We start from the raw sequence: 25,107 nt of genomic DNA on the forward strand, positions 1-25,107 counted from the left end.
TATTCGCCCTCTCCCCTCCCCTCCACCTTAGTGCTTACCTCAAAAAAATTACTTTGTCTATACTTATTTAAATGCATGCTTTCTCCCTCAATGGTGATGTCTCCCCTGTGAGATTATGTCCAATTTATCTTGTCGTGCATCTTAGATGGTTGTCTGACTGTGGACTCCTCCATTAGATTGTGAGTTCCTGGAGGGAAGGGGCTGTTTTTGCCTTTCTTTGTCTCCCCAGAGGATGTAGAACTGTGTCTGGCACATAGAGCTGCTTCATCAATGCTTGCTGCCCAATCTGACTTTTCTGTCTACTCAATAACACTCCTCCAAGGCCATTTCGAGCTACTCTGTGTTTTTGGCACTAAGGCACTAGACTTTCCAAGCACTACAAAATACATCCAGGGCTAGTGAAAGGGGCCTTCAAATCAATTTTTAAAATCAAACTCAGTTAAGAGATTTTAGATGTCAGGAAACTAGGCTCCACAGTGGGAGAGACCCTGGAGACCTTGAACATCAGCTCCAGGTTCTGCAGACCTTGAGATGATGCAAGGGGTTATAGATTCAGTGCAGGAGGGGACCTTGGTGGTCATGGAATCATAGATTCAGAACTGAAGGCCACTCCTGAAGTCACTTAGTCCAACTTCCTCAGGAAACTGAGGTGGCAGAGGAGGGGAGAAATAGGGGAGGGGTAGAGTTGATGGGGTGCTTGGGATCTATGTTTGTAAAATCAATTTGTAATACCACTTTGTAACATCAGTCTGTAAAACCAGTTTGTAAAATCACACTCCACCCCCCACCCCACCCCCAGCCTCAGAGCATTACCCCCACGAATCCTTTGGTGACCTATCTCTAGGTTGACACCTTGGCTGCCTCAATGAACCTTTCAAGACCCTATCTTTGTGTTAACTCCTTAAGAGCCTTGGTTCCCAGACATCAATCTTGTCAAATATGACACTGATGGGGGGCAGACTGGGCACTTCTCCATCAGCCCTTGACCACTAGACAACTTAGTGAGGTTTCAAGCCTAAAACCACACCTTCAGGTAGCCCCCCTTGGGCTTTTTCCCAGTGAATCATGGGCAATATGCCTGCGCAGTTACATTAAAAATGCATGTTCCTTTAAGCACTGTCTCCACCTTAACTCCTCCCTAATCCCACCCTTAATCACCTAGTTAGCATAATTGCCACGGGTTCTACTACGGATTACCATACAAAAATCTTAATTCTACCCCTTTAAGGTTGCAGGTCCCATAAAGGACTCTTGCCCACTGTACAGCCTAATAACCCTTGCCCACTGTAAAGCGTTAAATAAACTTTTACAACTCTGACTCCAAGTTAGCCTGGGCCTATTGAGTTCTTTCAAGATTGAATCGCAGGCTTTCTGGTGTTAGATAAGAACAGAGTTCCTGCTCAACCTATTGGGAGCCATCCCTCATCAGAGTTACTTGACCAAGGTCATACAGATGTGGGATCAGAATCCAGAGTTAATCTGTGCAGACAACTTCAAGTCCCTTCCTTTAACAGATGAAGAGCTTGAGGATTATAGGGGTTAGAGATATGCTCAAAGTGATGCAGATGGGTAGCAGGGCAGCATTTGAACCCACATCTTCTGATTCCAAAGCCATAGTTCTTTTCAGCTGTACCGATCTTTTCTCCCTAGGGAGCTTTCTGGAGCTTCTGCCCACTGAAGAAAGTACAGGTGTTGACCCCTAAATTTTTACACGTTGGGACAAAGCCCCAGGTTGCCCTCCCCTAGCTGAGGTTCTGCTAAGACCCTGCTCCAAAGTATGAATTTTCTAAGACAAGGTACTTCTTGGTCTTAAAGTACTGAAGGCCTCTTAGAGGCAATTAGGTGGTGCCATAGTGCACAGAGCACTGGACTTGGAGTCAGGAAGATCTGAATTCAAATCCAGCTTCAGCCATGTACTAGCTGTGTGACCCTGGGCAAGTCACTTAACTTCTGTTTGCCTCAGTTTCCTCAACTGCAAAATGGGGACAATAATACCACCTATATCCCAAGGTCATTGTGAGGATCAAATGAGGAGGAGCAGACCCAGGCACTTAGGAAGCACTGTGTTATTCCCTCCCTCTCTCTCCTGAAATGCAAATGTCCTCTGGGAGAGCCAAGCGTGGTACTCACAAGTCTGCTACACTTTATTTCTAATTAGTTTGTCAGATCCACTCAATTCAATTAAATAGTTATTGAGTACCTACTATAGACAAAGCAATGGGTACAAAGATAATGAATAAACCAATATCTGCTTACCTAAATGATGTGAGTGGAGTGTTGGAGATTAAGACTTACATATAAATAAATGTCACAGAGCCAAGGGTGAAAGTGTGGAACATAGGAATAAACACGCTGCTTTGAGAAGGAAAAGCAAGAGGGATCAGGAAATGGTGGTCCTGCTTATTGGCTCTCATTGATTTCTGGGGACTTCGAGGCCAGAGCTCTTTCTACTACCTAACAGCACATTGCTATCCTTATTTTAAGAGGGTGATGTTTGGTTTGGTTTTGTCTTGTCTTTGCTTATTCATTGCCCTGTTGTGCCTGTAGGATAATAAAATTAATCATTTTGAACTCAGAAATCTCAATAAGTAGACTTTTTTTCTTTTAGAAAGTCCATACATATGGAAACCTACTTCAACCTCCCAACCTACACAGTGGCTCCTCTACTCCTCCCCCTCATGATTCTCCTAACCACCATCAGTGATGATGCACTTCACTCATGCAAATCACAACCCTTCTGGGCCTTAACAGCCCAATTCATGTGTTGCTGTGGTGGAAAAATTCATCCCTTGGCTGCCACCCTATTGTTAATTAATTAATTAATTGAACAGACGTTTACTGAGGGCTTGCTATTCTCCAGGACCTGTATTAGGTGCTCAGGATACAAGTAACAAAAAAAACAAACAAAACAGTCCCGGGACTCATGAAGTCTATATTCAATTAGGAAGATATAACCCACGTGCATTAGGAAAGGTTTCATGGAGGACAAGACACCAGAGCCCTAAGCCTTGGATGAAGACAAGGATTCTGAAAGGTGGAGGGGAGGAAGCGATACATTCTACATAGGAAAGATGGTTTCTTTGAATCCATGACAGTAATAAGCACAGCAGGTCATTTGGTAAATTTCTGGTGTGAGAATTTGCCCCTGAGAAATGGGCAGATGCTACAAATCAGGACTTGATTTCTCATTTTGTTCATTGTCTAGACTTAAGAAAATGAGGGAGGAAATGTTAATAATGCAGATTAAACTTCCCATATGTCAAACATTTGCCAGCACGCCTCTGAGGTGGAATGTCATCTCTGGGGAACAGCTACAAGTACAGCTTGTATAGGATGCAGACTGTGCGATGGGGAGTAATTCAAAAGAAAGCTAGAAAGAGGACTCATGATGGAATATGCTATCTAGCTCCATATGGAGAGGTGACAGATTTGGAGTGCAGACTGAAACCTTTTTTTCATGGCTAAAGCAGGATTTATTTTTTTGCTTGACTATATATATATATATATGTTAACAGGTTTTGATTTTTGCTTTTTCATTGAGTGAGGAACGTGAAGGGGCAGTGAGAGAATTCAGAATTTAAAATAAAATAAAAATTGAGCAGAAAAAAAATTGAAAGTAAATTGGGCCAAGTCTGTAGAGGGCCTGAAATACCAGGAAAAGGAGTATGTATTTTTTCCTGGAAGCAATAGGGAACTAGCAAAGACTTTTAAGCAGGGGAATGATATGATTAGATCTATCTCTTTGGAAGATTAAATTGGCAGCAGTGAGGAAAATGTTATTTTATGATGAGGAAAGAGACTAGAAACAGGGAGAATAATTAAGAGATTACCATGGTCTGGGGGCCATCTCCATTCATCCTGATCTATATATCTGACCACTGGACCCAGATGGCTCCAGAGGAGAAAATGAGGCTGGTAACCTTGCACAGCCCTTGCTCACTTAAATCCAATTCACTTGCATGGCATGGCATCACCTTCCTGATGTCACAGTCCTCTTCAAAAACAAAGGACAAACAACAACCATAATAGTCTAGGTAAGAGACTATGATGGTCTGAATTGAGGTTGCATCTGAGTAATGAGAAATGAACCTACATGAGAGATACTGTAGAAACAGAATTGATAGAATGTGGAACTGACTGGATATTGGGGAAATAGTAAGAAAGAGTGATAGGATAAATCTGAGGTTGTGAACTTAAGTGATGTGGTAATTGGTATCTTCAACAGAAATAGGGAAGTTTAGAGGAGAAATGGAATTAGGAAAGAGGATGATGGATCCCATTTTGGATATGATTAATTTGAGATGTTAATGGAACATTGGGTGGATATATCTGGTCACTGGAAATAATGGAAGCAAATTATGTCTGAATTATTTGCCCAGAGATGAAAATTGGATCTATGGGAGAAAATAAATTTATCCAGGGAATATGTAGATGGAATGGAAGGGAAGGGAAGGGAAGGGAGGGAAGTCTATTCACACCTACCCAACAATTACTTTAACTGAATTGACTAGTTATTTTGGTATTTTATAGAAACAACCCAAGATAACCTATCCATTTTCATTGTTCAGACAGTATGACACAGTGGACAAAGAATTGACCTCCAAACCTGGAAGACCCAGGTTTAAAGCTCACCTGTGACATGTACTGGCTGTGTGACCCTGGACAAGTTACTTGACCTCTCAGTGTTCTAGGCAACTCTTTAATACTATAAGTTGCAAAGAAAATGTCAACCTGTATTGATAGAAGGAATTTCTTATATCAGTGAATTCTTATGTCCAGTCTGTATTTCTATTACCATACTATTCATCCTGTTCTCTATACAAGCTGCCTAATAAACTTAATCTAAGTATGAGGTGACTGATTCTTTTTCAGGCTCCTGAACTGGTGTTGGATTCCTGCCTGTTTATCACCTTCCCATAGAATATCTATGATCTCTATTCCCACTCCCAAAATGCATCCCCTTGCTCAGTCCATATCAGTACAATTTATTTCTTTTCTCCATGACCACATCACTCCTGATCCTACCAAATCAAAATTATAGCAACAGAGATTCATTGAAGATTTATTATGGGCAAGACATTGTTATCGACACAAACTGTGAAATTACAAAGAAGTAATACCCTACCTTCAAGAAGCTTATCATTTTATTGGGAAGATAAGAAATATTTGAAAAACTAATAAAGATTTAACTGGTAGTTCAAGAAGACAATAATAAGAAAAGACAGGGGCAGCTAGGTGGTACAGTGAATATTCAGAGCACTGGCCCTGGAGTCAGGAGGAACTGAGTTCAAATCTGGCCTCAGACACTTGACACAATTACTAGCCATGTGACTTTGGGCAGTCACTTAACCCCAATTGCCCTTCAAAAAGAAAAAAAGAAAGAAAAAGAAAAGATGTCACAAAGAAGTATGATTAATTGACACATGAATTATATAGACAACAGATTAGACTAGGGAGAAATGTCAAAGGCTAGGTGAAATCTGAGCTGAGTTTTAAAAGTAGGTTTTAAATAGAGAGAAGGGAACAGGGAATTCTGAGAAACTGGAATAACAAGCCAAAGCTTAAAAGCAAAAGGTACAGGATGAGTTTGGGGACTCATTGTGACTGAAATGTAGCCTTGTGTAGAGAATTAATAGATTAAACCACACTATGACTTTTGGGACACCCTGTACTTTGGTTCTTGCTAGACCTTCTCAGTAAATATCCCTTGGTAAAAACTAATTGGTGTTAATTAGTTAATTAATATTAAGAAGAGATCAACTTGTCAGACTGATGAAGGATATTGTAGGGAACATACCAGATGGGGCTTATGAGCAATAGTATTAGAGAAACCACTGATCTCTCAGGGTAACCCCTAGAACCATGTGGAAAGGCGTAGCTATGCTCTGGGGAGCCAACCTGCCACTACAAGGGGAGTTGGGAGGATGAGCCCCAGAACTTGCCTTGCATTCAGAAAAAATATACATCTCAAGGGAGTGTTAGGATGGTCTGAGAGGTCAGACATGGAAATATACTTTTTCTCTCGCCCTTATCCATCGTGGAACCTTACAAATGAGCCAGTGAATTAAAAAACAATCCAATCTTTTGATCCTGTTCAATTCAGCAAAAGTCATACAAACCAGAAGCATCATATTAAGTGATTAATGGACACCTATAGTAATCCTATGTGCAATGCACTGTGTTCACACAGTGATTTGCATTAACATTGAAATTGAAAATTTCAATCAAATTGAATTTTTTTACTGCTTAATATTAAATGCATTTCTTTTATAAACACATGATGGCAGCACAAGTAAAATAGAAAAAAAAGCAACCTACTTATTTTGTCCGATTGTCTCGAAATCTTTCACGATGATGTCGAGAGCAGATGAAAAGTCCAATGGTATACCCTTCAAGTCAAATTCAAATATCTGTGCATAGAAAAGTTTTTAAAAAGTTATATTATTTTCAGGGACAAGGAAGATAAGCTCTAACAATATAACAAGTCATATAGCTATTTTCACTAAAGATACTCTGTGAACTACTTAAACCAAAGTGTAACACAGAAGTGACTGAATCCTAAATATGTTGATTTTTTTCTTAAGCATACATTGAATCCACCATTATATACTCAAGTTGCATGACATTCAAACTGAAGCAGACTTGGGGAAACATAAATAGGATCCTGGGCTGTTTAAAGATTTGTAATGTGGAAAAGGGATAAGAGTAATTCTGTGTGGCCCCAAGAGTTAGAACTAGAACCAATTAATGTAAAAATGGAGGTGGGGAAGGGCAGATATTGACTCAGTATAAAAAAAACTTTCAAATAATTGTAGAGTTATTAAAAAGTAGAATGAACTTTGCCTGGATATAGTAAATCCCCCATCACTGAATTCTTACAATAGACAGTGGGTTAATAGGTGTTGAATTTCTCTAGAGGAGAACCATGCTTTAAAGAGTTAGGTGACCTCTAGTCTCTTTTAGCTCTAAGATTCTATAATTTCACATTTTCTCATGTAATGATTTTACTTTGAAAAAAAAGGTGATATGGAAATATTTTTAAATAGTTAACTGTCAGTGGTAAAAATAAAATTTTAACAAATTTATACAGTGAAAGGAAAGATGAGAGCACTTTATTTCTGGCTCATAGCAACCAAGATAGTTAATAAACTAAGTAGCTGTAATACCTAACAAAGTTCCCCAATTTCTGTCATATTTGTGTGTGAGTGTAAGTGGATAGGAGCCATGAATGTGGGAAGGGATACCAATTAGGGCACAAAAAGCAGATCAAAAACTGAAATATTTGATTTCAAAATAAAAATACCCCAAAGCATTTATGGGACTCTCACTCATTGCCAAGGAATCTGCATTTTTGGCCTCTCTTTCAAATGGCTTCCTGTCAATTTCTATCTTATATCTATAATTCTAGGATTGGTGATTTCATAATTTGAGAATGAGTCTATTGATATAGATCATAACCCCTCCATGATTTATTCAGTAGACTTTAAGAGTTGCTGTGAATGACAAATTCATTGACCTCAAGCCTATTTGGCAATGAGCCTCTGAAAATCTGGTCCTCAAACCACAGACACAAAGACCAGCATTGGACTGGAGTAGTTTGGTAGAACCTTCCAAGCACATGCTGGCATAGCCTTCAATGAATCCAGGGCTCACCTCCATACCACAATAAGATCTCAGATTATGGACTGAGTGGATGTCATTTTTCCTGATGATGGGAGATGGCTCCCATAGCTCATTTTGGCATACAACCACAAATCAGAATGTTGGAGGAAAGAATTTCACTTTCTTTTTTTCTATAAATAAAGTCTCAATTATAATATTATAATTAGAAGTGCACTTCATAAATGTGCTAATTAAAGATACATTTGTTTTAAGAACTAATTACAATGTGCTCCCACAATATGTACATGATAGAGAGTAAGCAGGTGTGTATATACACAGAAATTCTGTCCATTGCAAGATCAGTCTGCAAATGGCCAAGTTAGCTCTGACCAGATTTGGACAACCATTTATAGAGAGCTATTAAAAATCAAAAGCAGTGCCAACATATTTTCAAAATGGTAAATAGTAATAGTAATGTTAAGTCATCCTGACCCAGAATAATGAACTCACATATCTAGCTAACAGCATTAAGTTGCCAGCTTTAAAACAGCCAATTGTTTCTACTTAAAATGCTTTTTGGTTGTTTAGAAATTGTTTTTCTTTCCTGAGGAAAATGTGAAGAAGTTTTCAGATTCTCTAAGCCAGATGTACATATACAAATGTAAATTTGTAGAGGGGAGGTTTAAGCACATATGTACATTAGTTTAAAACCATAAAGTCATTCATTTCTGCTTTTCTCAATGAATATCCTTTGCATTTTTCATAGACTCACAGGTTTACAACTAGAAGTGAGTTTAAAGATCATCTTGTCCAAATCCCTTATTTTGCAGTCAAGAAAACTGAGGATCAAAAAGGTGAAGGGTCTCAGAGAGCTTTGATTCAAATTTAGGTCCTCCGAATTCACATCTGGTGGTCTTTCCTCTCTAAGGTGTCACCTCCCCTTTAAAAAATCAAATTGGTAAAATGAGAGAAAGACCTAGTCAGTACACAGAGTCCAATTCTGTAAATAATCCGTTAAATATTTAGAGCTAGAAAAGATCTTCCCAGTCATCCAGTCCAATTTGTTGGCTTTACAGATAAGGACACTGAGGACCTGAGAGTTAAGGGATTTGCCTATAGTCACACAGGCATAAAATGACAGAGCCAGAATTCAAACCCGGGTCCATTGACTGCAAATTCAATGTTCTCTCTGCTACACCAAATTACTTATCAATAGCCTATAGAATTCGGGGGGGATGAGGAGTGGAGGGGTAGAGTTGGACTGTGATTTTTGTTGGTATACACAGCTCCCTTCACAGATATAGGTTGGAAACTCCTAACTCATAATTTAGGATCTTAGAGAGTTTCCTGGAGCACTCAGAAAGAGAGGTTAGGTGACTTGCCCAGGGTCACACTGCCAATGTGTACCAGAGATAGGACTTGAACCTTGAATCTTGTTTCCAAGGCCAGCTAAAACACCATTCTGCCTCTCCATGTTTATTAAATACACTAACATAATTCACTCAGAATGCAATATACAGACATTTCTTAATTATTTATACATATACAAAATAGATATTGTCAAATAGAAGCATTTGTCAAATGATTGCAGATTGTTAATTTGAGGGATCATCTATAGGTTATTCTTCATCCTAGACCAGTTTTATCCCATTGTCAAGTATTGCCTCCTCCTCCTTACTGCCTAGTCAATGCAGTCTAAGAGGAAAGAAATTAATTTCAGTGTTCATTGAGCAAAACAATTAGCTACAAAAATAACCTAATTCGTTCCAACACCAAATAGTCAATCAATGAATTAAATGACTTAAAGTCTACTATATTCCAGGAAGCATGCTAAGCCCTGAACAAATAGCAACTACTTTAGATCATTTGCTGTTTTCCATCACCTAAACCACTATTTCTTCTCTATTGTTTATTTTTCCTTCAGGGCCCAAGTATTGAGTTGTACACATAGTAGGTATATGATGAATTGAATACTATGGATAAAGAGAGTAAATTATGAATTTGGAGAGAGAATCACAAGGGTATATTGTGTTTAAACCAAATAAAGGCAATTGTTGGGAGGGTAGGGGAACAATTAGATAAATGTATTAATTAAAGTTCTCTACATAATTCTGCTATGCAGGATAACCCTTTGTTGTCTCAAGACAATCTCTTTCCCTTAGCGACACTAGTAGGTGTTGGTTTGCTTTGACTGTCAAGTTCTGGAGGGACCCATAGACTGCCTTAAAATATGCTTCTAAAGTTTTGTTTCTAAATATGGGATGCTCAGATGTTCTTTTCTACTCTGAGATGTTGGTACAATTCTACTAAACCAAACTAAAAAGTCACCTCATTCCAAATAGGGTTGAGTTCATTATCAATTTTCTTTGTTTTCTTCTTCTCATCTGCAAATTAAAAAAAAATAAAATATATCAATCAACCAAGAAATGGACTAAGTATCCATTAAAATAAATGTATTAATCCAGCATCGATTAATGAAATACATTAATAAACCATTATTGAGAATGCTTGTCGATTGATTAATTGATCAAGCCCAAACATACCATCCCTGTTGTCCACATGTTACTAAAGGAGGTGAGATTTCCCAGAAGCAAGGATTGTCATGGTTTTTTTTTGTATCCCCAGTGCTTAACATAGTGCCTGTCACAAAGTGGGCATTTTATAAATGTTCGTTTACTAATGGGATGGAAAGTCACATATACAAACACACAGATGTTCCACATTTCTAATGTATGTTTGCATTAACACAAAGTGACTGGGATTTTTCAGAAGAGATAGTTTAACTCTCAACTAGAGAGAGGAAGGGCCCTTTGGATTCCCTTCTCTCCCAGTCCACTTCACATGCAAGTCAAGACACCACCCTCATGATGTCATTGGTCCTTTTCAAAAATGAGGGACTAAGATACAGCTCTGGGGGCAGAGTCAAGATGGCAGAGTAGAAGCAGGACCTCCAAGCAGCTCCGGCTTCAACCTTCCATCAATGTAAAAAGGGGACTCTGAACAAACTTTGGAGCTGCAGAACCCGCAAAATGACACAGAGAAGCTAACCTCCTGCTGAGGACAGCCTGGTAGGCCAGCAGGAATTGGCCAGCGCAGAGCTCTGGGAGCCGAACCTGGAGGTCTTAGCCCCAGAGCGAGCCTGACCAGCTGCTAGCCAGAGGGAATCCAGATCAACAGCAGCTGTGACAATTTCCAGAATTATCAACACATAGATGCGAAGGACAAAGTGAGAGGTCAGTGCAGTCTGGACTTTGGGACCCAGTAAGTAGGAGTATGTCGGCTTTTGCCACTGGGGCAAGAAGCTGCTGAGACACCAGCACAGCCAGCCAGCGACATATGGCAGCTTCAGCTCCTGGCCTGCAGAGTGTAGGGGGACCAAGCACCAGTCTGAGGGGTAATCGCTCTTGCTTTAACCTGCTTGGATCTGGATTGCAGTGTAGGGTAAAGGTCCAGGGGTGTGTGTCCAGCTTGCCAGAGTGTGTGGAGGCCTCAAAGAGGGTACCCCTCTAATACCTCGAGCAGCTGAGAAAACCCCAGGGTTTGGGATGAAAGCTCCCCTGTCTGGTGGCAGAGTCCTATTGTGGCAAAAAGCCCAGGCATCAAGTGACTGAGGGGTGACATGACCAGGCAAAGGAAACAAAGCAGACAGAAGATTCCAAAATTACACTCCTATTTTGGGGACAAAAAGGAGCAAAGCATGGAACAGGAGGAAAACGGTGAAGTCAGAACTCCTGCACCAAAAGCTTCAAAGGAAAATGCGAGCTGGTTACAGGCCATAGAGGACCTTAAGAAGCAGATAAGAGGGGCGGCCAGGTAGCACAGCGAGTAAGAGCACCGGCTCCAGTGTCGGGATGACCTGGGGATCAAAAACCAGGCTCAGATACTTAGCACCACACCCAGAAATAACTGGCCGTGTAACCTTGAGCAAGTTACTTAACCCAGATTGCTTTTTTTTAAAAAAAAGAAGCAGATAAGAGAAGTGGAGGAAAAATTGGGAAGAGAAATGAGAACGATGCAAGAAAATTATGAAATGAGGGTCAACAGCCTGACTGAGGAAAATCACACCTTAAAAAACAGACTAACTCAAATGGCAAAAGAGGCTCAAAAAGGCAATGAGGAGAGGAATGCCTTAAAAAGTCAAATTTGCCAGATGGAAAAAGAATCTCAAAAGCTCACTGAGGAGAATCATTGCTTCAGAATTAGAAAAGCTAATGACTTTATGAGAAATCAAGATGCTGTTAAACAGATCCAAACAAATGAAAAAATAGAAGGCAATGTGAAATATCTCATAGGAAAAACCACTGACCTGGAAAACAGATCCAGGAGAGATAATTTAAAAATTACTGGACTACCTGAAAGCTATGATCAAAGTACGAACCTAGAAATCATCCTCCAGGAAGTTCTCAAAGAAAACTGTCCTGATGTTTTAGAACCAGAGGGCAAAACAGAGGTTGAAAGAATCCACCAATCACCTCCTGAAAAAGATCCCAAAAAGAAAACTCCTAGGAATATCATAGCCAGGTTCTGGAATTCCCAGATTAAGGAGGGAATATTACAAGCAGCCAGGAAAAAACACAATCAGGATAACCCAGCAGCTTCTACACTGAGGGATCAAAGGGCTTGGAATGTGATATTCCGGAGGTCAAAGGAGCTGGGATTAAAACCAAGAATCACCTACCCAGCAAACCTGAGTATCATGTTTCAGGGGAAAATGTGGTCATTTAGTGGAATAGAGGACTTTCAAGCATTCTTGATGAAAAAGCCAGAGTTGAATAGAAAATTTGACATTCAGATAAAAGAAGCAAGAGAAGCGTGAGAAGGTAAAAAGAGAAAAGAAATAATAAGGAACTTATCAAAGTTGAACTATTAACATTCCTACATGAAAAAAACAATAATTGTAACTGATGAAACTTTTCTCAGTATGAAAATAGTTGAAGGGAATAGAAATATATATATATATATGTCTATATATGAGGGTACATGGGCATATGAATACATATGTGAATGTGTATATATATGCTTACAGGTATACATAGATAGAGGGCACAGGACCAATTTAATAGGAAGGGATGACACTTAAAAGGTGAAATTAAGAGGTGAGAGAGGAATATAATGAGAGGAGATGGGGAGAGACAGAATGGGGTCAACTATCTCATATAGAAGAGGCAAGGGAAAAAGGTTACAATGGAGTGGAAGAATAAGAAGGCAAAAGGGAATGGGTCAACCTTATTCTCATTGAATTTGGCTTGGGAGGGAATGAAATACACACTAAATAGGGTATCTCACCCTAAAGGACAGTAGCGGGGAAGGGGATGAGAGGGGGGATGATGAAAGGGAGGGCATGCTGGGGGGGAGGGATGTTGGAAGCATCCACTTTTGAAAAGGGACAGGATCAAAGTAGAGAATAGAACAAGTGGGAGGTGGAATAGGAGGGAGGGAAATATAGTTGGTCTTTTACAATATATCTACTATGTTATTGTTTTGCATTAGCTACACATGTACAACCTATGCTGAACTGCTTATCTTCCCAGTAAGGGTGGGTGACAAGGGAGGAAGGGAATAAATCTGGAATTCAAAGTTTTAAAATCAAATATTTAAATATATATTATTAATACTATTTTACATGTAATTGGGAATTAAGATATACAGGCACTGGGGCATAGAGATCCACCATGCCCTGCTGGAAAAGTCGAAAGGGGTATGGGACAAAATCATGGGAGAGAGCAGATTGGAGGAGGGGACATCCTGTGGGACTGCTATTTTGCGGCCGTGGGTAGGGGAAAAATGGGGAGAAAAATTTTAACTCAAAATCTGGCAGAAATGAATGATGTAAATGAGAAGTTAATAAAGCATTTGAAAAAAGAAAGAAAAAAAGAATGAGGGATGACGGGGCGGCTAGGTGACACAGTGAGTAAAGCGCTGGCCCTGGAGTTAGGAGGACCTGAGTTCAGTTCTGGCCTCAGACACTTAACACACACACACACACACACACACACACACACACACACAAACTAGCCATGTAACCTTGGGCAAGTTACTTAACCCAATTGCCCTCCAAAAGGCAAAAAAAAAAATAATGAGGGACGACAACAACAACTTCATCAAAGACACAAATTCCCCCTTTTCCAATGATAGGCAACTATAAACTTTTGTTGTTTTTGGAGTGAGGAAAGCAGGATAATTGGGGTTAAGGGACTTGCTTAAAGTCACATGGCTAGCAAATGTTAAGTGTCTGAGGTTAGATTTGAACTCAGGTCCTCCTGACTCCAAAGTCAGTGTTCTATTCACTGGGCCACCTCACTGCCCCAAGGACTATAAACTTTTGTAGCATATCCATGAATTCCCCTTTAAGTAAAAACCAGATGGCTCACCTTTTTTTTTTTCCTATTCTAGCCGGTAGTATATATTAAATAATTTTGTACAGAATCATAGAATGTCAGTGAAGCTGAAAAGATCATCTAGTTCAGTCCTCTCTTTTTATACCTGGAGAAACAGAAGCCCTGAGAGGCAATGCAACTTGCCCAATGCCATGCAGCTATTTAGTAAAGAACTTTAAAGAGAATCCAGTTCATTGGACCCCCATTAGGAAATATCCCCCACTTCAAAGCTATCACAAGTTGGTGACTCAAAAATGCCTCCCTTGAATAGTACAGGTCCCTTGTGCAAACATTATGGAATCATGGAATCCATGAGTTGGAAAGGACCTCCCACCTGACCCCAAACAGAAATCCCTTTTATATCACCCCCAACAAGTGTTCATTCAGCCTTTTCTTGGAACCGCAAAATCTCTACAGTCTTTTCTTCATTCTTAACTCGACGATGAAATTGCTCTTTTCATATTTTAGAGATTACTAAACAATTCCTGACCAGTTTCCTTTGTTCTAGTGTGGTCTGTATGTCCCATTTCCATGTATTTTTCTAATACAAAGATAAGCTTTAAGCCTAATCATATCACTCTGTCTATCCATTCTCATTCTTCTGAGGGCTTAACATAACAAATCTATGACTCATTATCCTTACTTTGCTAAGTATTAACTTTTGCCCTTTCCTTGAGACTGAACATTTAAACTAGCCTCTCTTTCTAAGGTTCAATATGACCCCAAAATTATCAATTTATGTCTAAGTGTATAGTGTTTATTTTCTGAGTTTGAGCCTGCTACGTGAACTACAGTCACTGGCCTTGTTCTTTTGACCAGGTAGGGACTTTCCTAGAACTTACCCAGGCATGTTCATATTGACTCTTCCTCTCCCTTAGCAAAACTCAAAACTCAAAATGAACCTCTAAATCTGTATATCTGATTACAATGAAAAAAAGTTTAACTGTTGAGATAAGTGAACAAAACTATGTCAAAGGAAAGGAATGTTTGCTTTAACATTTCTCTGACTGAGTTAAATGTCTTCCCTTAGCTGGAAGTATTCTCGGAGATTCCAGTAAAGAACTGGACATATCTACATGTAGTATATGCCACATACAATGGCACTGCTATTTCTAAAAATTGTCTACCCAGACTTAATCTGCTTTTCTCTCCCACCTCATTTTTACAGATGTGGAAACTGAGGCCTAAGGAGATTGAGTGACTTGTCCAAGATAACACTTGTAGCAAGTGTCAGAGGCAAGATTCAGAACCAGGTTACTAAACAATAAGAAGAACGAAGTCAAAGATTCAGACATGGGATTGAGAGCAGGGAAGAAACAAGACAAGGACTGAAATAATAGAAGTACAAAGAGGCAGCATCCTGAGCACAGAGGAACAAGTTCAGTGCCTACTTACTGGAACTGGGGGTACACGTTCACAGCAGGACCATCCACCAGGTTAACTTGCTTGATAGCAAGCCAAGTTGCTTCTAGTCTAAGACACCTTGGCTAAGAATGAATCAGACGCTGAGTTTCTAAATGATCCCAGAGTTGGATGTTAGAATTATAAAAGGGTAGGGACCCTATGTACATAATTATACCTGACTGCCCCCAAATATTCTATTTTCTTGCTTTGCCCTTTTCCTGGACTTTCTGGAAGAGGGGGAATGCCAATGGACTAACCTAGCCTGAGGGAAATCTTTGGGGAGTGACCAACTCTGTTGAAGGTGTCCAACAAATTAATTATTCAACAAACATCAATTAAGTATTCTTGGAGAATAAATACTTGCACGAAGGTGTTTATAATCCAGTGGGAGTAGTTCATAATTTAATTGAATCTAATAAATGTAATAAATTAAGAACCTAGTGAATAGCACAATCAAACAGGGTTTTGGGGCAGAAGGAAGAGAAGTCAGTCTTCTGAAGTCAGAAGAGAAAGAGATGACTGTTGAATAGGTGGGGCTATTCACCTTCTACCCTGCTGGAAGCTGGGGAAATGAGACTTCCTGTTGCTTCTCTTGGTACTTCTCTGGCTGGCTCCCAACTGATTCTTAGGGGGCTAGAACAGGCTTCCTGGCCAGGAGAAAGATACCTCATCCCACCCTTAAAAGGTTAGGTTTGATTATTTTGATTTTTAATTGGAATGATATATATTATATTTTCATTGGAAGTCTAGCTTGACATGTAAATTAAGTTAAGCCAAAAAAAATGTTTGAGAGTTATTTTCTTATCAGCAGTTGTAGGGTCACATATTTCTATTACTCAGCTATTCAATTCCACTTATGTTTTCTTTAAAGGGTCAGAAGTTGCAGACTACAAACATTAGATTAAATAACAGGAAGCTCTCTCTTCTAGTCCTCACCCCAATTTTATTAAGATGACTTTCTTTTTATAGAAAGGAATGAAACATTTTTTTACATAGAAAATCATAACTGGTTCAAACTTAGAGGACATTCAGGACTGAATCATGTTATTTTCCTTCGAGCATTCCCTATTTTCTGCTATCTTATCCAGTGCTATAAGGGTCACAATGGAACTGGCTGGTAGGGCCAGTCACCCACCAACCAGGATCTCTCCCAAATCTTAAAAATCCAGTCATGCCGATCTGCCAGGTATAGTTGTACAAGACCCATTTATTATCTCTGCAGCTTACCTAGTGTCTTACAATGTGTCTAAGTACTTATGAGGAGGCTAGAGAAATTCATGGACACTTTGCAATCTAAAGCTGTGCCCATAAGAGCCTGCCAAATATGCTACAGCAGAAAATTTGATCTGTTCTGTTTGCTGAGCCTTGTTGAAACAGGCTTATAAGAAGGGGGAACCATGATTTTGAAGTCCTCACTATGTACACACCCATATTACAACTATGGAAAGAGCTTTGGACTTGGAGTTGGGAACCCTGGGTCTGAATTCCTCCTCTACAAAATAAGGATAAATACTACTAACCTTACAGTACTGTTATGAAGAAAGTGCTGTGTAAACCTATGAGTGCTATAGAATGAGTTGTCATTAGGCATCTGAGAGTCAGAATGGACAATTCAAATCGTTTACTTTTGTCCAATTCAGTAAAGTTGCTGTAGACTTGACATTTTATAGTCAGGGAAAAATTTCTCCCAAATTCATTTTGTTGTTAAAAAATTAAAATAAAATGAGATAGAAGTAATGTCAATCCCACTGAAATTAAACCAAAGGAACCAAGCCTGTCTCCCAGTCCCCTCCTGTGGAAAAATAGCTAGGGGTATGTTAGTAAATGTTTAGTAACCAGATCTTTTTTTTAAAGCAATCAGGGTTAAGTAACTTGCTCAAGGTTACATAGCCAGTTATTATTTCTGGGTGTGGTGCTGAGTATCTGAGCCCCGATTTGATCCAGGTCATCCCCGACACTGGAGCCGGTACTCTTACTTGCTGAGCCACCTGGCCGCCCCTAAGCAACTGGGGTTAAGTAACTTGCTCAAGGTTACACGGCCAGGTGTTTCTGGGTGGGTGCTAAGTGTCTGAGCCCGGGATTCGATCTCCAGGTCTTCTCAACACTGGAGCCGGTGCTCTTACAGCCGGTGCTACCTGGCCGCCCCCATAACCAGATTTCTTTAAAAAAAAAAAAAAAAGGTTTAAAATTTTTTTAAATTTAAAAGTATGCCTGACATATTAACATTTTCTCCATCATTTTCTTAAGTCTAGACAATCAATAAAATAAATCAAGCCCTAATTTGTAATGTTTGCCTATTTCCTAGGTATAAACACTCACACTGAAAATTTAACAATCAGCTTTCCAGCTAATTAGAGCTGGCTCCAACACACCTCTGGAAATAGCTATCATAAACTTTTCCCAGGACACTCTATTCATTGAAGAAGGGGTAGAAAATTGTTCCTCTGGCTCTGCAAAGATGTCATGCAAAATATCTATCCCAGGCTGTAGGACCCTGGGCTGGGTTGGCCTGGATGGACCAGGGAAAAGTCCAAGGGGTAAGATAACCCTAATATTTAGGTGTCTACATGTCATATGTTCCACTTGACTCACTGGCTCCACTCTACCCCCTCTTCAGAACAGCCTGGAAGCTTTTGTCATGAACCCTTCCCATCCTTGACTGGCAGCTGCCCAACAGGACAACTTTCCAGAGTCACCAGTTCAGGTTGGTGGAGTGACTGCAGGAAAGGGATTGAAGGAAGCCCTTCTCTCATCTGGACCCCAGGAAACATGTTGCCTTTTGGTTCCAAGAGGAAAAAAAAAACATAATGTTTTCTAATCTCCAGAAGCACATTGAGAAATTCAGAGCAAGCTGGCATAAACAGTTGTTTTTGATCACTAAAGAGTGAACTTGCCAAACGAGTTCAGGAAGAGAACTTTGAGCAGCTAATGAAATACAACATGGGAATGTTTGGTTCTTTTTCCTTTTTTTTTTTCTAAACTGTAATTGATAGCACTGACAAACTGGAACACTGAGGAGACGAACAGGGCTAATTCACCACATCACTTCCCTATCACTTGGTGTCCTGCTGACCTTAGGAGATACCCTTGGTTAAAAAACAAAAAGAAATATTCCATGGAAATCACCTTTGTCAGAAAATATTCCTCTCCTTAACCTACTGCTACAGGACCATTGTGTACCGATGATGTCCAAGCTCCACAGACTTCCTTGATTTCTGATTTCCCAAGTATAGATCATGTTCAGAATCAGGACAAGCAGTATCTCTCCCAGAGGCACAAGACTACAAATTAGGAAGCCTAACTTCTAGCCTCAGACTCATGCCTAAAAAGCCAGGTAATCTGGAACGTGTTACTTAAATTCTGTGTGCCTGGGTTTCCTTTTCAGTAAGAGATGGATCAAATACTTTGAAACCTCACTTATAACACTTAGACCTCAGCACTTGAAGTTTTCATGATTCCTTCCTGTTCATAGTCCCTCTGTAGGTAGGAATCACCACCCCTCCATAACTTCTTAGATAGTCTTCAAATATTCTTCTATTCAGTCATTTCAGTCGTGTCCAACTCTTCTCAACCCCACCTGAGATTTCCTTGGCAAAAATACTGGAATGGCTTGCTATTTCCTTCCCCAGCTCATTTTACAGATGAGGAAACTGAATTAAACAGGGTTAAATGACTTGCCCAGGGTCACACAACTAGTAAGTGTCTGAAGTCAGATTTGAACTGAGGAAGATGAATCTTCTTAACTCCAGGCCTGGCAGTCTATCCACTGCACTGCCTAGGTCTCCTGTTCAAATACTGTTGCTGCTAAAATATTCATAACCCAGCTGCCCGCCTGGTGATTGGCCTCCCTGGATTTAGGTAGGCCTGTCCTTGGAGAACAGACATGCCACTTGGTCACCAAACTTAAACTTCCACTGGCAGTCTTCCACTGGCAGAAACCAGAGTTACTCTCACACCACAGTACGGCATCGAAAGAAAACTTGACACCTTGCACCAACCACACATCAGCAGAGGAGCTGACAATAATTATAACTCCCCTTTTTTGAAGTTCTTTACCATTTAAAGCATTTTTCTCACAATATTCTTGTGAGGCAGGTAGCAGAAGTATTATTGCTGTTGTTGTTGTTGTACCTCTAAGGAAACAAGAAATTAAGAATTTTACCCACAAAAGTGGGCATAGAAGCAAGGGTAGGAAGCTAAGGCTGCCTGATCCAGCACTTTTAGGAAAGACTTGTAGATTGTTTTTTTTATGTACTCTGGGGGTCAGTGAATAGAGGGGAGATCTAGTTAGAGAAAGATTTTATAGGCATGTAGAAACTATATCATAAACATGAATGAAATGAATATATTGATTATGCACTGTTGATGGAGGTACAAATTTATACAATCATTGGGGAGAGCAGTTTGGAATTATGCAAACAAAGCAGTTAAAATGCTCATTATCCTTTGACCCAGAGATTTCACTACTATGCAAATACCCAAGGAGGTCATTGACAAAGAGAAGGGTTCGATATATAGTACACTAAAATATTTATAGTAGCACTTTTTGTGGTAGCAAAGAACTGGAAACAAAGTAAATGTCTATTGATTGGTTAATGGATAAAGACATTGTGACACATTCATGCAATTGGCATTGTAGTTCTGTGAGAAACAAAGAACATGGTGAATGCAGAGAAACATGCAAAGACTTACATGAAGTAAGCAGTGCCACAGAAATGATAGATGCATTTACTATAACAAGGTAGGAAAGAATGACGGTCACAAGACAAACAAAAATAGATAAAATTACAAAGAATGAGCTTGGTGCCAAAGAAGAGAGACTCAGTTTCCTCATCTATAAAATGAGGGGGTTGGACCACAGGGCCTCTAAAATTCCTTCCAGCATTAAACCTATGATCTTGTGGACATAAACAAGGGTACTTAGAGCAAGAGAACTGTTGGATGGGGGAAGACAGTCTATCTTGGACATGTTGAATTTGACACATCTAAGTGGTGATGTCTAGCAAGCAATTAACAGTGTGGGACTAGAGTTCAGAAGAGATCTTGGCTGAATTTATAGTTTTAGAAGTAATGTCTATAGAGGGAAGAATTCCATGGGGAAGAGATTAGATTCCCAAGGGACAGTGTTATAAGACAAGAAAATATAGTCCCAAAACAGACCTTAAGGGATACCTTAGCTGGCAGCAAAAGGAGGCTACGGAGGAATGGTCAGCTAAGTGAGAAAAGATAAGTTCATAGTATTTATAGCTGGAAGAGACCTTCACGATCATCAGACTCAACACTGCACTCCTCCTCCTCGCCACCATGTTTTACTGAAAGAAAACTGAGGTCTATAAAGATTAAATTATTTGCCTGAGATGATATGAGTAGCAAGACTAGATTGGCACCCAAAGCTCTTTCTGACATGCTACAATCTCTCCTTCCTCAAATTTTCCATTGCATTTTGCTTGAGTTTACAGTTATATCATTGTCCTTTGTATTATAGTTATTTGTATACTTCTTTCCCTCATTAGATTGGAAGTTTCTTGAGAGCAAGGTCTGTGTCATATGCATTTTTGTATTCCCAAAGCTAATACAATCCCCTCACATAGGAGATATATAATAAATTGTAATGGGATCAAATAAACATTTGCTGGATTGAACTGAATTTGAAAGATAATATCCCTGCATTTTTTCTTACAAAATTTCAACCAACTTGACTCATTTTTTCCACTCTTTGATTTTACCAAATCAGTGGGTCATATCAACTTTGTCTAGCTATAGCAAGTAGCAGAGAGAAGAAGAGACAGGAATGTGGAGTAGGCAAGCAGATGAAGAGAGAGAAGTGGAAAGAAGAGTGTACGATGAAGTTGTGCTGTATGACAAGATGCAGCATAGTATCACAGTGGATAGAATGCTAGGCTTAGAGTCAGGAAGACCCAAATTGACATCTCATCTCAAACATTTACTAACTAGAGGCTCCTCTGAGTGACCATGGACAAGTCCATGTACCTCTAGGTGTCTTAAGCATGATTCCCTAATATGCATCTTCTAAATTATAAGTGGGATATAATCTATGTTGGTAGAGGAGGTCCCCACACAACACCAGGAGTTCCCTGCTCTGAGGAAATCAGATTGTGAAAAGATTAAACCAGAGAACTGAAGAACAATAAATAGTAGCATCATCCACAGAAATCCTGCCTTCTGGGAGACCTGCCCAATGAGCACACATCCTGAAATTTTTCCTGACCTATTCCAATGCGATAGTCTCACACTAAGCTTTTAAGTCAGGACTAAGTTTTTCAAGGATGTATCATCTAAGAATTAAAATAACACGCTCTGGCCTTCCAACCAATGGTACAGGATGGCTAGGTTGCCACCAAATGACAGATTTTATTATATTTTTTACATTTTGAGTTCCAAATTGTCTCCCTCCTTCCCAACCCCACGTTAGAGAAGGCCAACATTTGATAGATAGAACCACATAATACATACTTTCATATATCAGTTCTTTCTCTGGAGGCAGATGGCATTTTCCTTCATAAGTGCTTAATAGTTTACTTGAATATTCATATTACTCAGAATAGCTTAGTCATTCACAGTTACTCTTTGAACAATATTGCTGTTAGTGTATACAATATTCTCTTGGCTCTGCTCATTTCACTCTGCATTATTTCATACAAGTCTTTGCATGTTTTTTAAAAAATCAACCTGTTCATCATTTCTTATAGCACAGAAGTATTCCATCACCAACTTATACCACAAATTATTCAGCCATTCTCAAAATGATGGGCATTCCCTCAATTTCCAGTTCTTTGCAATCGTTAGATTTTTTTTGTATGATTTTAGTAGTCATTCGTAAAATAACCTCTAATTTTCTCTAATAAGGAACTGATTCATTGCTAAACTATGTTCCAGCCTAGAGTCATAAGCAGCTACAAAGGAATTTCATTATCCTGTGGCAAAACCACACCTTGAGAGATAAAGAAAGGATTCTTTTGGTCCTGGTCGATGTTCTTCCTTTAACAGGCTGGGTCCACACACAATGTGAACACTACTGGGTAATTTCATCATTCTGATAAAAAGGAAAAACAGCTACACCAGTTATTTGGGTACCAATGGGCATTTCTTCAGTCACTGATTCATGATGCCAAGGTTGATAAATGAACTATTCAGGGTATGCTTCTGTCTATAGCTGCACTGTCAGCAAAAAAGTCAGTAAAATAACAGGCTAATCCCAACAAACCCTAGTTATTTAAAAAGGAATGAATTCCTGATCCCCCCCAAAAAAACCACATACTACCACCACCATTACTACTAAATGGATTAAAAGTTTTTGGCAAAATGTTGACAAATTACTGACCATCTTATCCTCCTTCAACTGCCTACAACTTGCCCTAGCCTAGGACTTGCCTACAACTGCTCTCCACTTGGACAGCTTGGTGACACCAGAATCTTCAAGTATCAAAAACTGAGGTCATTCTGTTCCCTTCTTCTTTCCTTTGTCCCTTTTTCCTCTGATTCCCAACCCCTATTTGCAGTAGCATGTTACCTAGTGGAACCAGTTCCTGGTTGCATCAGAACCATGGGAACACCAGCTAGAGAAACAAAGAGGCCTGCCTGCCCAGATCTCCTTGAGTTATAGGATCGTAGTATTTTAAGCTTAAAAGGCCCTTTAGGAATCCTCTAGGCTTGTCCCATATTACAAATAAGGCAAATGAAGTCTAGAGAGGTTAGCTGAGCATCCCAAAATCATATTGGTAGTAAAGAACAGAGTCCTGATTCAAACGCAAGTCCTGTGATTCCAAATCCAGCACACTTTGTACTCCAAGATAACTACGCACCTAAGGATCTCCAGAAGGACAGACTTTAAGAAACTTCCTACTCTACTCAATTCCCAATCAGCCTCCTAGCTGATCCTAGTGTCACTAACAAGCAGCACTGATAGCACTTGCCCTGTAGGTCTGTGTCCACCCTATTGGGACAGAAATGTCAATAAAGTACCTACTCTGTGTGATTACCAGACAGTCTATCCCTTAGCTCCTACTCTTACTATGCTGGCTAAGAGTACACAGATTTATAGATCTAATAATCAGAATTTAGGACCATGACCCCACACACTGGCTAACTCATTCTCTTTTTTATTTTTATTTTTTGCTTTTTTGGGGGGGAGGGCAGGACAATTGGGGTTAAGTGACTTGCCCAAGGTCCCATGGCTAGTAAGTGCTAAGTATCTGAGGCCGTATTTGAACTCAGGTCCTTCTGATTCCAGAGTCAGTGCTCTATTCACTGTGCCACCTAGCCACCCCAAACGCATTCTCTTTTAAATGAGAAGTAATTTCAATGAGTCAGTTAACAAACCTTAATATAATGGAATTAGTTCCCATAGAAGCAGAAGAATATGTTAGAATACTGCCTATATGGTTTTTTACTAAAATTAAGTCAAGTCAATTAAGTACCTAATAAGTGCCAGGAACCAGTTAAATAGACTGGAGAGATAAAGCAAAGCAAAACAAAACAAAAACATTCCCTGCCCTCGAGGAGCTCACAGTCTGATGGGGGAGACAAGACCCAAACAACTATGTACAGATGAGATATCTACAGGATAAACTGGAGGTTGTCTCAGAAGGAAGGCCCTAAAACTGAAGAGGACTGGGAAGAGCTTCTTGTAGAGGGTGGGACTTTAGCTGAGACTTAAAGGACACCGGAGACGCTAAGAGGCAGAGATGAGATGGGACGGCCAGTGAAAATCATTCAGTCTTGTCTTAGGAAGAGCAAGGAGGCCAGTGTCACTGGATTGCAGAGTGTGTGGAATGGAATAAGGTGCAAGAAGACTGGAAAAGTAGGAAGGGCATGGGTCAGTGGTGGGGAGCCTACGGCCTCAAGGCCACATGTGGCCCTCTAGGTCCTCAATTGCAGCCCTTTGACTGAATCCAAACTTCATAGAACAAATCTGCTTAATAAAAGGATTTGTTCTATAAAACTTGGACTCAGTCAAAAGGCTGCACCCGAGGACCTAGAAAGCCACATGTGGCCTTGAGGTCTCAGGTTCCTCACTGCGGGTTTAGGTTATGAAGAACTTTAAAAGACAAAGAGAAGATTTTATATTTGATCATGAAAGTAGTAGGTTTATTGAATGGGGACTTCACTTTAGGAAGATCACATTGGCAGCTGAGTGGAGGAAGGACTGGAGTAAGGAGAGACTGGAGACAGGGAGACCAACCCACAGGCTATTGCAAGAGTTCAGGTGAGAGGTGATGAGGGCCTGCACCAAGGCGGTTGCAGTGTCAGAGGAGAGAAGGAAGCCGTATGAGGGATGTTATAAAGGTAGAAACTACTCCCCACAGAATCAATAAGTCAATTACAAGTGCTTTGATAGCATGAAAACACAATGAATGATAAAACTTGTGCTGCAAACTTACTATTGGAAACCTCAGCATTCCCTGCCCCACTTTCCAGGTATGCATCAATATGGAGTTAGAAGATGTAGGCATGACATTATATGCATCCTCCCTTGAGCAAACAAGCAAAGAAGTGTAACCACAGAGTTCCCACAGGATGTCCAACTCACACTTCACTTAGGGCTAGTTAGCAGATGTAGATGCACAAACCCCAAAGTCAGAGTCCCAGCTCACAGGCGGCATGGGAATTGGCATACAGGGTTGGTGCTTCCTCTCCCAGGGCCTCTACTGGGTACTGCTTTCCTAGATAGCCAATCACAGAGCAGAGTGAAAGTGGTCAGCAC

At 40.0% G+C, this 25,107-nt stretch overlaps 1 protein-coding gene across 4 annotated transcripts in view; it reads right to left on the reverse strand.

Annotated features, from left to right (window-relative positions):
* Positions 1–25,107, reverse strand: part of MYOF (myoferlin) — a 165,401-nt gene that overhangs the window by 126,163 nt on the left and 14,131 nt on the right. For all 4 annotated transcript variants that reach the window (XM_069099252.1, XM_069099255.1, XM_069099254.1 and 1 more), the window contains exons 2-3: positions 9,931–9,986; positions 6,319–6,410 (exon numbers count right to left, since the gene is read on the reverse strand). In XM_069099252.1, coding sequence (XP_068955353.1) covers positions 6,319–6,410; positions 9,931–9,986 — 148 coding nt within the window. The remainder of the gene's footprint in view (positions 1–6,318; positions 6,411–9,930; positions 9,987–25,107) is intronic.

The sequence above is a fragment of the Petaurus breviceps genome, unplaced genomic scaffold (genome assembly GCF_028583685.1).
Source record: "Petaurus breviceps papuanus isolate PSGF00001 unplaced genomic scaffold, PetGlider_PUasm1.0 37, whole genome shotgun sequence".
NCBI lineage: Eukaryota > Metazoa > Chordata > Mammalia > Diprotodontia > Petauridae > Petaurus > Petaurus breviceps.